Here is a 12,724-nt window from a genome sequence, read left to right on the forward strand (position 1 = left end):
ATGAGCAATAGGTATTTGGGGGATAAGAGTGTGCTTTACTTATTGCTTTAGGTAATTACCTGAATAGTATCACATTGGGATTCCTGTATGACACTTACAAACAACCTGATGACATCCTGACCTTTTAATGCCTTTTCAGTCCCTTTGAATTTCTCACAGTTTTTGGATCAGACTGTACATGCATACAGGGCCCTGGAAGTACAGTACACCACCCACCAGTTTGCGTCAGCAGCTCCACTACACAGCAGATCAGGAGAAGTGAGAAATTGCTTCACCAGCTGGAATATGCAGTACTTAAGGAATTATGTATTCATATACATTTTTCGAGTGAATACCTTTAATGAGAACTTTAGTGCTCCAACTCAACAGTTTTATGGGTGAAACGTATACGTCAGCAATCACTTAAAAGAAAAATACAATTAAAGTATCGATTTAAAAAGTCTGCATACACCAATTATAACCCAACAGAATGGAGCACTGGGAGAGGGTGCTACTTTTTCCAGTCACTGTATAAAAAATGCAGGCATACATTCCGTACATTAGGTGCATAAGGCACTGATGACATTATCTATTCACTAAATCACTCATTTCTCCGGTATTTATATACTCTGCAGTCCATGTTTCAAGTTTGTGCATGTCTTGTTTTGCAGCACATTTTTGAGGAAATGGCTTTGATGGTTGTTGGAGTGTTGAAGTTCTGTTGCAAGCTATGAAGAGGCCATGAACAGTCCCCATTTTTGTTTCAGCCTTTCGGTTCAGCAAGCTGGGGGGAATTCGGAGGACCAGCCTCCGTGGCATCAGCGAATCTGAACTAATTTCGGGTTAATATGTGATGATGCAGAATGTAGGCGTCTCCATGGTTACTTGTGTTGTTTCCCTAGAAACCATCTGGCAAAGTGAATGAATACTACTCTTAGCTGTTATGAGATTTTAAATCCATTAGTGGTAAAAATTTTGTTTTGACATGGGCTGCAGTGGTACAGATGCACCACCAGGACATCAAATGTTTATGTTCCTACATTACCTACACCTGTGCTTGCACCTCTGTGCTTGATAAAGCCTTAAGTAACTTGATAATCAGGGAGTTCATTCATTAATATTATCATTGAAATTCGGTTTATCCTTAGTGCTGTTCAGAATACTCATAGCACTGTACAACAGGCCATAGATGAGACAGAACACAAGTGAAAAATAAATCACGTAGGAAATAGATCAAATAAGACAAAAGGTAAACCAATGTTAAACGTAATATTATACATTCAAATCTGTAGCAAAAAGAACAGTAAAGATGTACTTGGACAGAATAATACAGGGGTCAGCAAATTCCAGATTGAGTTGGACTATTCATTGTTCATGCAATAAATCCTAAATGTAATCTGGAGCTGGAATATTCAGTGTCATATAAGTGAGTAGGTGAACCTCTTAATCCCCTCTGAATATTACAGGCAGCCAAAGTATTTAACAGAGGACAGAGTTACATGTGGGTGCGGAGGAGTTTTATTTGCACATGAGCTACAGAATTCAGGACAGGCTGAAGCCTGTTTACCAAATGTAGAAACCCCAGTGGGTAATATTTTACAGTAGTTTAATATTTATTTATTTAATAAAAGGATGTATCAATTTGCAGCTTTAGATAAAAAGGGACTTTATTCTGTCAATATCACACAGAGAAGAAAATGCCCTTGTCCCATGACTAACATAAATTTTGAATGTCAGCAGTGAGTAAAAATGAAAACTGTGAAATCGACATGCTTCTGCTCAGTTTTTGGGGACAGCTTTGACTCTTAGAGTCACAGCGTTTATTCAATGTGTCCTCACAATTCTGTGTGGGAATCATTAAAACAGTGGAGTTAACAAACACATTTGAAAGCATTCATGCCTTCAGGAAGCTAGACTTGGTGCTGGGTGCAGACGCTGTTGCAAGGTATTGTGGGAAGGATTCTGCATAAGAATTGTTTTGCCATGAGGAGCCCCTCCCGGTCTCCAGATCCACCAGCTAGGTGGATTTCGGAGGTGCCAGGCTGGGAAAGGGACAGCCGAGCCTTCCACTCCCAGGATTGATGGACTTGGGTTGAGTGGAACGTGGATATGAAGGGGGCTATTGAGAGCCCTTAACTGCTGTGGAGGAGAATCCCTACAAGCTGCAGAGCGCTGGTTAAGCACCTGGCCTTGTCTGGATCTGTTAAATCTTGCAAAAGAAAAGTCATGGATTTTTTTTTCTTCGAAGGTGTTGAAACAAAGACGGGGACTGTGTTCTCCTTAGACTCCATGTCAGAATGGCGTTTCACCTGCTGGAACTTGACACACCGCAGCTCTGTTGCTGGCTCACAGTAATTACCCATCCTGCCTGCATAGCTATACCGATAACTGATAGCTATGCACTATCTCAGTATCTCACTATCAGTATTGTACCGCAACAGAGCCATGTCAGTACTGACGCATCACTCCTGCTGGTGCTGAGGTAGGCTGCATTAATCAGAGTTTGAGAGAATCTTCTCTTAGTCTTGAAACTCTTCCTTGGTAAGTGGTGTCAACTGCAGTGAATTGCAAAGCACCGCACTCTGTGCTTTATGGGTAATTGCACCTCTAATTGACCATAGAAGGGAGACAGCCGGTTGTGTCGCGCAGTCAGCCAGTGATGTGTGCGAGTGAGACAGCAGGAGGAGGCCTTGCGGACCTGGAGTCTAGGGAGAAGAGCGCCCCCTGCCTGTGGCTCTGAGCACAGGGTTGGGGAGCTCTGATGTAGTTGGTGTTTGTGTTTTTGCTGATGTGTGTGCAGAAGTTCCAGAGCATCGAGGAGGCCCACCTGCGGCAGATGAAGCTGCTGATCAAGTCCTATTCCCACTCCATAGAGGATACCCATGTGCAAGTGGGACAGGTACCCTTCGGCTATCATCAGCCCTTTCCCCTGCCCCGGCTCAGGTCCGCCTCCTTGTGGACGGGGGTATCCACTGCGTACTAAAGAATTGAGCAACCCCTACAACGCTTTCACATGAGCTGAACTTAATTTAATAAAAAAACATTTTTGGCAAAAGAAACAATGATGGCGATCGAAATGAAAAATTCACGGCACAAACGTGCAGCTATATTATAACAAAAACTCAAACTGGGCTCTGGTGAAAGGATCTTTATTCACTGTCCAGCTAACTGATGGGAAGCCCCTTGTTTCGGTAAGATGGAAGTCTGTCATCGTGTTTGTGCCCAGGCAGGGGGAACTATAAGAAGCTAAAAACCTATTTTGATTGTGATTGCGAGAAGTAGCGAGTTGGTTGTCTATGGTAGTTCCCTAGAACTACCTCAGACTGGAGATGGAATATAATATCAGGCCTGTGTGGACCAGATCTCATTTCATTTTGCAAGTGCTGTTTATGTGCATTTTTCCCAATTTCCTCAGCACATACAGTTTTGTTTTTAAATTATTTTAATACATATATCACCGTCTCCAGATTGAGCACAATTCTTTGCACAGAGATGAGAACATCTGTGGCACAGAGCCTTGAGAAAGTCACTGCTGATGGGACAGCTGTTGGAGCTGTTCTGTCTTTAAAGGGCAGAACAGTTCTCCATTTAAAGGGGAAATGTGCCCTGAAACAAGACCTAGATGTCGTCCCGAGCCGCAGTTCAAGAAACACCGACATATCCTGCGTTTCAGAAAATCCCCAGAATGCCACACGGCCAAGTCTGGGGACTGTCCGCTCAGCGTAGCTTCCTGAACCACAAGTCACGCTCCTTCTGTGGTAGAAGAGGGCGACTGTTACCCACTCATTCTGTGCTCAAACATTCTCAACTAAAAGCAAACAAGGAGCAGAGCAATCTGTGTTCCTGGGTGATGCGGCGAGGTTTTCGAAAACAGATGAAATGGAAACGGGTAGTGTTGAGGTCTGGGTGAGGGCCTGTGGCTCAGGGTGTGATTGTGACGATGTGCGGGCCGCCATCACATGGGCTCTGGACACGCCCCCTCTTGCGGCTTTCACCGCTCATGCTTCTGCCACCCTGACGCTAGGGCCCTGCCAGCTTCCTCAGCAATTCATGCTGGTGTTTCACAGGGCAGAAAAGGCCATATAATTCATGTGGGTGCTCCACAGGTTCCTGACAAGTAGCTTGTGCCGAGTCTTAAACGATAACAGTATTGTTCATTAGCACTTCACATGCCCGATGTTTACTACGTTTTTTCTTCTTATCCAATCACTGAGACCGAACACCGGCAGTGGCACAGACCCCAATTAGGAATAGGTCTGGATTACCTAATGTATTAAAGCCTAAGTTTTGCTGACTGATCTGGATGGGCAGTGCTGGATTTGTGAGAATCGGGCACTTTGTAACTGCCTGTCCGAGGACAGCTTATACCAATTTGTGAAACCAGCACCCAGTTCAGTGCCAATTGGCTATTCCAGATCTGTGGGAATTTAGACATAAGGCAGAGTAATAGTTGCTGCATTTCATACGGAGGTGCTTATAAAGTTAGGGGACTTTTCCATTAGGCTCTATTGAATTGAATAAGGCTCTTTTTTTCTTTTGAATCAGATCATCAGACAGCCTACTTGTTGCTTTTAAGGTATCAAAAGAAGTCTGTTTTTGAACATATCTATACAGCTAAAACAGTAATGTTTGAAAATAAAAGGGGTGATTTAAAGTCCTGGCTAGCCACAGTGGGCGTGTGACCTTGATAATACTGAGTGATGCATAGTAAAAACCATGTGCATTACAAGATGCTTGTCTCTTGGCGCAATCCGTTAACTAGATCTTCCAATGCTGTTTCATTTAGCAGTTTATTCCAAACAGTTGTTTTGCACGGTGGTGTTTTTAAGAGCCATGCTTCGGGTTTTACACTCGTTTTAAATTAGTGCTAATTTCCTCACATCCTCAGCTCTTACTCTTCATTCTCATTCTCCGTTGTGTTTAGGTTCATGAGGAATTCAAACAGAATGTGGAAAACATTGGGATTGAGAATCTCATCCAGAAATTTGCTGAGCAGAAAGGGACAGGCAAGGAGAGGCCAGGTACCCCCAGTTCTGCTTGCCTGACTGGTTGGGAGAAGGTTTTTTCCCGTTTGGGTGACTATAAAGCCATTTCTTTCTAGTTAATAGTATTTGACACTAACAGCATAGGGCACAATGGTGAGCACTACAGCCTCTGAGTTCTGGATTCAATTCCAGTTTTATTGCCTGTCTGTGTGAAGTTTGAATGTCATTTCTGTGTCTGTTTGGGTTTTTTGCTGGGCACTCTGATTCCACCTTCCAAAGACTAGGTTTGACTGGCTATTCTAAACTGTGCTTGCTTTTTTATGTACATCAAAATAGCATCTTCCTTTAAACATAAAAGGTCCAAGCCTGTTTCTCTGGGGGTCTTCATTCACACCGAGTCGAGTTTCATTTCTGCAGAGTAGAGAACAGCAGGTGAGCGCCAGGGGGGACTCCCCACAAAGAGAAACACAAGGGTGTGGGCTGGCGAAGACAGGTGGGGAGGTCTGTCTGTGGTTTCCTGTTTTGCTCACGGCTTTTGCTCTCCCTCAGCGTCTGTGGGCTTCGAGGAGTACAGCTCCAGCACCGTGCTGGAGGTGGGGAAGAAGATCCGCAACAAGGCCTTCCGCATCCCAGGGCTGGGAAAGAGGGAGAAGGAGCCCGACTCCACGTAAGAGCCAGCGCTGTTTATCTCCGCGGGGCTCTGGTCTCCACGCAGATGGGCGCACTTTCTCTTCAGTCCAGACACTCTGGATTTACGAGCGTCAGGCACAAAAGACGGTTGTGATATAGCAGCACTGACACACTGACTGTGTCTAGATCTCATGCATTTTATTTAGTGAAGACTTGCTGAATTAAAATAGTACACATCGATGGAAGTGTTTTTGTAGTAAAGGGATTTTGAAAATGTATATACGATCACCATCTTAATTTCACTCACTTTGTTTTTTTTTTTACAGGGATTCTGCTGTTACTGAAGCACCAGTAAGTACCTGTGTAAAATATATTAAAGCCACACACATCTTTAACACTGTATCTGTTGAGAACTGCAGGTTTTTCGTGCCAGGACTCTCATTTCAGACCCAAGCTTTAAATCATTAAAAACATTGCATTATTACACAGTGTTAAAGTAAAACTACAGAGCAACATGATATTTTTTCAGCACTCTTGTGAATTAAGTGCTAAGCAGGAGTGTCAGCAGCAGTATCAGTGGTGGACGCATACAAGCCTATGTGACTTTTAAATGGTAGGCTTCCAGCAGTGCCATGTTTCCTGGATATCAGGGGGCTTCCTAGATCTTGAGGGTGAGGCAAAGCAACCCTCTTGAATGTATTACTAAGTCTCTAAAACTCCCGGGTTCACAGATGTCTGCCTCTGCACGCTGAGATCGCTCACAATGCTGTGTCTTGCTCTGCAGAACTCCCCCGAGGTGGACGCAGAGGGCTTTGTGATCCGTGCGGACATCAACCAGAACGATATCCTTTCCTGCGTCCAACTGGCCCCCCCAGTCTCTGCCAGATTCCCTTTTCAAGACCCACAAAGAATCACACAGGGGCCTTATCTACTAAGTGAATTTAGAGCTATTCACTGCTCTGCACACAGTGGAACTGCAACAGATGGGGTTCAGATGGACGATGTGCTGACGCACACGGGCTGATAAATGTCTCCATTGTAGGAACAGAAGGAAATGAGCTTGCTATGCTGCCTGTATGGTCCATAGTATTGCACCAGCTGACAACCATTTCACTGAAGTAGTATTAGATTTGTTTGATCCACCCCCTTTCATTTTGCAAATTACCTCCAAACATTACTCATTTTCTGCCTTTCAGTGAGATCCCAAAGACAGAGGAAGGTTTTGTCATCACTTATTGTTTGTATGAAATGTGACGGCTCTGGGGGTGACTTAGTGACCTAGCCTGCTTCAAGGAAGACCCTGTGGACACATATTCTTGCCCACATGGCTTTGAAACCACAGGTTTCTTGAGAAACTTTTAGAAACGAAACAAGGATATTTGTCATAAATTGGAGCTTAAGAACATAAGTGCTGTAAATGAGCATTCTGCCCATCCAGTCTGTTTTGTAGTTGGTAGTTAATTGATTCACAGATCTTATCCAGCTGTTTCTTGACAGAAGCTCGGATATCAGCAGAGGCAAATGTATTCCATGCAATGGAGTAACTCCTTGCACACCTCATTTTCTTGTTTAACTCCTTGAATGACTAGATGAAACACCTAAGTAATCTAACTAAATTGGCACTGTAAAGGAGTGTAATAGCCATTAACATGAATGGTTTGAACAGTCCCCTATTGAGCTCTGAAGCTCATTGAGAGCAGCAGCTGCTGTCAGGGGGGCACAATCCCAGTTAACAATTAGACTTTGAATCCTAGATGTAATTTCATCTGCTGTGTTATTGCATTGCCCATTCCATTTCCTGTCAGATGTGCTGTGTGTGGTTTTCTTCATGACCTTTTACCCTTCAGACCACAAAATGAAGTTGCGTACAAATGCAAACAGGACCACATTCAAGTAGCCCACATCCGACGACATGCACCGCCCTCCCTTTGCGTAGTGACACACTAATGGTCTTGCTCCCACTGTTCCTTCCGTATTTCTGGCAAACTTTGTTGTCCCATGGTGCAGTCATGTGACTGAGCCGTCTACCTTGATAAAGTGAGTTTTTCACACTCCTCCAAGTCAAAAGACAGGAAATGAGTTGGGGGAAGTATATTATTAATGCGCACTGGTTTTAGGAGAGTAATTCTTCACCTAAGCACTTGGCGTATTTGTGCTGTAAAATCTCCCAGTTCGTGACACTTATTCCAAAGTCGGTGCATCTTAGGAACAGTTTAGCTGTTGCACCTGATAACTGACTATGGAGACAAATACCAGCTCCTTACAGGAACATCTCGCATTACAGGCAGCAGTTAAGGATTTAGCAACAGGAAACTGCAAGAGATAAGAAGTGGTGTGAAGGAAGCTGATAGCTTCCTGTCGGGGGTGACAGTGTGCAGAGCGAGGCCCTTTTTCTGTCTGGCTTCGGCCTCCTTGACTCCCCCCCCCACATGAGAAAGAGACCAACTTCTACTCCAGTGACTCTGACTTCGACGACGACGAGCCCAAGAAGTTCCACATCCAAATCCGGCCTGTGGCCAGCGGGGGCAGGCACAGTTCTGCGGCAGCCGAGCAGGAGCTCAAGGCCACTGTGGGGGCTCTGACCCTGCCCCCGCAGAGAGGGGTACGCCGGGCTACTGTGGGCAGGGGTGGGGCGACAGGGGAGTTACAGGGTCATGGGTGGGGTGCTCATACCCGACTGGTGGCTCATGGTTGGAAGAGACGCAGTGGAGAAGCAGGAGACCTGTGCTGTGGCACTGAGGTCCTGCTTGGCTCTCCCAGGCTGCCCCACACCTGCAGTCTTCTCTGTCTCGGTTTTTAAATCCATGCACAGTATGTTGTAACTTAAGAATGAGTCAACTCGGACTGCTTGGTACCGGCGGGTCGTGCACGTCATGCAGGGCCTGATGTAGACGGTCACACAGAAGCCACAGGCTTGTACCTCCAGCTGGGCAGTAGCATGAGAAAATGGGAGATGGTCGTTAGAAAATAAGCGCAAATGTAAGCACCATTTATATAAATGAGTTTCCACGGAGGGCTGGAACATCCACAGGTTTTCAGTCAGCTTGATCTTCTTTAGGCCAATTGGCCAGCTTCTCCAAGCTCTCTAGGTGCAGCTGCTCTGAAGACCCCTGAAAAACCTGAAGATCCACCTGTCCTCCAGGACAGGACAGCCCTGCCTAACATCATCAGTGTAGAAACACACACTCAGAGCAATTTCATTTCTACCAGTGATCTCTGATTTAACGAACAGATAAAATCAAAACCTGCACACCATGCAACTCTTGAAGTACATACCTGGCCATTTCAAGGTTAGTTGTACAGATTAACCTGCTGAACGGATTAAAATGCCACATGTTTCAAGTCTGTAGACCAATGATTTTACGATGACCTGTAAGAGCCACTAGAGTGTGGGTCTGGAGAAGCAGGGTGACCTCCTCATGCAGCAGAGGGTTAAAGAGAACTGAAATATTCTGAAATATTTCCATCCTGAAATATAGTGATGTAATCTTAGATTTTTCATTTGCACTTACAGGTGTCTGTCAAGAGGCATCTCACAAGTAAGTTTTGCTCTTTACTTCTTCATCTCAGCTGAACTGAAAGCCGTTGGATTTCGGGGGGGTTTAGTTTCAAGCCAGTTATGTGAATCTGGGAGCTTCACGTGGAATCTTGAATTCGTCTTGATTGGCAGCTCTAGCCACTTCGAGGACGCTGAGCCCTGATCCATTCTGCAGACGGGTGAATACCGCTGACAGCTGGGCAGCCTCTGCAGAGCAGTCTGTCAGAAATTAAATTGCGTGGCCCCTAGACAACACCAGCACAGCAACAAATAGATTGATGGGTTGGAATATGAAGCTGTTGGGGTTGCACACATGATTCTTTTTTTAAATTATTTTCCATTGCTGAGTGGAAGAACATCAATTTTATTTTAAGGTGAATGAAGAAACTGCAAGGTAGCCAGAATACTGGTGTCCCAGTGTTATATGTTCGGTGTTTCTTATCTTGGGTTGTACGCTGCTTCATGGGCAGAGGATGATGGACGTGATTCTGGCTTTGCTTTATTACTTGTGATATTTCTTACAACCCAGGTCTGGGAAAGGCAAGTGTGATGTGGAGGGAGAGAGTGTCTAGAAAACATTGTGCAGCAGCAGGTGTTGAGTATCAGGTAATCAATTCTAATGCATCTACTACAGGAAACTCCAGCTCTGTGACAGGAGTGCGCTCTGGAGGAGAAGGGGACAGCGCCACCCAGAGGAGTAAGCAAGGAACCACTGGTATCGGCTAACAGCACAGTATAGTGCAGCGTACCGTTGCCAATTCTCGGCACAGGGAGGGAATTTTTCTCCACTCCAGAGAAGAGTGGTGTTTATCTGCTACCTGTTTGGCTTTCAGCTGCAAGCAACAGACAACATCACTGCTGTATTGCTGCTCCCAGGCAGCCCCTTAGTCACTTTTATAATGGTAACAAATCGACTTTACTGTTTGTAACATCCTCATACACTGCAGTTCAGCCCATTCTGCCCTGGAAAAGTGCCATTCAGGCTTTGTTTATGTGAGTGCTGGCTGTCCGTGCTGGTGCACTGAGGACAGGTGAATCTCACTGATGGGGGAACCTTAGGGTGCCCATCTGGTTTTGGCCTTGGTGGTGCTGTAATGACGCCTGTGCTGGTTGTCCTGCAATTTCTGCAAAAGCTGCCAGCGTCTCAGTACAAAAAGCAAAGCAAAAAGGCTACAAGGGTTACAATCACCTTTAAAGCCAAACAGATGTCCGGTTTTCATCTTTTTTTTTCTTTTTGCAAGGCTTCTGGATGGCAGGATGGGATTTTGGCCAGTAAGCCTGCCTTTTCAGCCTTTTCATTTTAGTCAGTTGCTAACCCCCCTACAGCAATGAATGATTTTCTTATTTTCAAACCCTTATTAAAATGGAACCATTGGTGGTTAATACAGTAGCAGGGCAAAAGCCTCTGCAAGCTTTCTAAAGTATGAAAGTCGATTTTGTCCATTAATACTTCAATGTGTGGCCAGTGCATCATTTGTCAATCACTGAGGATCAATAAATAAAAGCTGAAAGCTTGGAGCTCTTTACTGTGCAGACCTAACCTGTGTGTCGTATAACAAGAAAGTTTACTATGGTTATTTTTCATCTACATTTTTTAGAATGTCAGGAGTAGTGTTTGATGGGGAAACATACAAGAAACTGTTCAAATGAAGCTATTTTTTGTTTTCTCCTAGACAATGAACAAGACAGATTGCGAAGGTGTACTACATCCAGCCCTGAGCACAGCAGGTAAACAGCTGGCCTCTATTCTTCAGACTAGCGCAGCAGATTTTAGTATATTAAAAAGTTTCTTTATTCCTTTCTCCTCTTTGGAATCAAAAACCTCATGTTAGAGCCTCGTTTTGCATGGCTTCATTTTCCTAGCTCTTTTTTACAGGGGGGTTCCGACTGCTTTGTCCCGGGCTCCAGCCAAGTAGCATTAAGCCATTTTCTGGCCTTTAAATATTTATTTAGATTGTGACATTCCCTTCTGTATATTGTTTTCCAGGATCAGTTCTACAGTCCCGGGTTCAGAGACACTGTTCGGTCCACCCCTAGACTCTGCGTTCAAACCCAACACCTTTGCAGGTACGTAAGGTGCTGGAATGCAGACAACTCCTGGTTCCTTTATCTCTTTTGTTTTAAAAGAGAGCATTTCCTTTTTTTTTCCAATTAGCATCTCAAAATGTATAGAGTTGAAAATTGGAGTATGTTGCTAGAGAGTGCCTGTTCCTTTTGATTTGTTAGCATAGGAACTGTTCACCTCCGTGTTCCCCAATGCAATGGCTGCGGGAGCAATGCTGACTAGTACCTGCCAGGACCTTACAGACAGAGCCAGAGAGCCTGTATATAATGGATGAATTCAGTATTTCTTTCTGCCATTGCTTTATTGTAGCCTGAGCAGCCCACTGATAAGAAATAACATAGGGAGCTTTTGCCTGCTATTAGTTGAGGTATTTCCCTGGTAAAGGTTGAGGAATGCTGGTTGAATGCAGTTTGTTTAATGGATAAATTATTTCATCCTTGCTCAACAATTGATTTTAAATGTATGCAGATTAATTTTCATTGTTTTGCAAGGTTTGCAGAAGATCCCATTTCCTTACAGGGGTAGTCTAATGGGACTCTCCTCCTCTACAGATGCTGCCTTTTCCTCCGATTCCTCCTCTCCTGAGAATGTGGAGGACTCTGGTCTGGACTCCCCTTCCCATCCACCCCTGGGGCCGTCCCCAGAGCCCTGCGCCTGGGCGGCCTGGCCGGGGGCGTCGCACAGCAAGGAGCTGGGGCTGGCGGGCGACCCCTTCCTGGCCGCCTTCCGCGACCCCTCCCCCGGCCGCCCCCCCGCGCCCCCGGAGGGCACAGGGGGGTGGAGCGCACCCTCCCACAGCCCCGAGGAGCCCCCCCTGCCCAGCTTCGCCCCGGCGTTCGGCCACCCGTCCTGCTCGGGGCGGGAGCCCTCTCTGTGGGCCGGCCCGCAGGGCTGCAAGCACATCCCGCCCGAGGACCCCTTCCTGGTGGCCATCGAGAGGACTCTCGACGAGAGGGCCGCCCCCGAGCCCTGGGACCCCCCCCCTCGCCCGTCCTGGGACGGGGGACCCCTCGAGGGCCGCGCGGACCCCCCCGGCGACGCCAAGCCCCCCGCCCCGCCTCAGGGCAAGGTCCCGAAGGAGCGGGGGGCCCCCAGCCTGGACTCCCCCGAAGACCCCTTCTCCATCACCATGGTCGGCAGCCCCACGCACCGGTCCTCCCTGGCCGGCCAGCAGCCCTGCAAGCCCGCGGGCCCCGCGGCCCGGCCCGGCCGGAAGGAGCTGGTGCGCTGGAACTCGGTGCACAACCCCTTCGCGGATCGGGATCGGGATCGAGAGCGGGACCGGGACGGCGGCAGGAAGAAGCGCACGCCCGAGCCGGAGTCCTGGAGGAACGGCCTTCCTCTGACGCGGCACACGGGCCCCCAGGAGGACCTGTGTTACCCCTCCGCGGGAGATCCGGGGCTCTCGGAGAAGGAGCAGGCCTGCTACAACCTGAACAGGCAGGCCTCTCGCAGCACAGGTAGCCGTTTCGAAACATCACGCTAGCTGTCCTGGGCAGACAGGGGTGTGATGAGAGCTGTGCTCTT

General features: G+C 46.7%; 1 protein-coding gene across 6 annotated transcripts in view; it reads left to right on the forward strand.

The window, feature by feature from the left end:
* Positions 1–12,724, forward strand: part of fcho1 (FCH and mu domain containing endocytic adaptor 1) — a 59,318-nt gene that overhangs the window by 38,048 nt on the left and 8,546 nt on the right. For 3 of the 6 annotated variants that reach the window (XM_088622215.1, XM_088622219.1, XM_088622220.1), the window contains 11 exons: positions 2,747–2,878; positions 4,904–5,054; positions 5,514–5,631; positions 5,921–5,945; positions 6,379–6,436; positions 8,024–8,196; positions 9,109–9,133; positions 9,767–9,829; positions 10,806–10,860; positions 11,120–11,199; positions 11,749–12,657. In XM_088622215.1, coding sequence (XP_088478341.1) covers positions 2,747–2,878; positions 4,904–5,054; positions 5,514–5,631; positions 5,921–5,945; positions 6,379–6,436; positions 8,024–8,196; positions 9,109–9,133; positions 9,767–9,829; positions 10,806–10,860; positions 11,120–11,199; positions 11,749–12,657 — 1,789 coding nt within the window. The remainder of the gene's footprint in view (positions 1–2,746; positions 2,879–4,903; positions 5,055–5,513; positions 5,632–5,920; positions 5,946–6,378; positions 6,437–8,023; positions 8,197–9,108; positions 9,134–9,766; positions 9,830–10,805; positions 10,861–11,119; positions 11,200–11,748; positions 12,658–12,724) is intronic. The other 3 variants (XM_088622217.1, XM_088622216.1, XM_088622218.1) reach the window with 3 other exon arrangements.

The sequence above is a fragment of the Lepisosteus platostomus genome, chromosome 27, assembly GCF_059453375.1.
Source record: "Lepisosteus platostomus isolate fLepPlt1 chromosome 27, fLepPlt1.hap1, whole genome shotgun sequence".
Classification (NCBI taxonomy): Eukaryota; Metazoa; Chordata; class Actinopteri; order Semionotiformes; family Lepisosteidae; genus Lepisosteus; species Lepisosteus platostomus.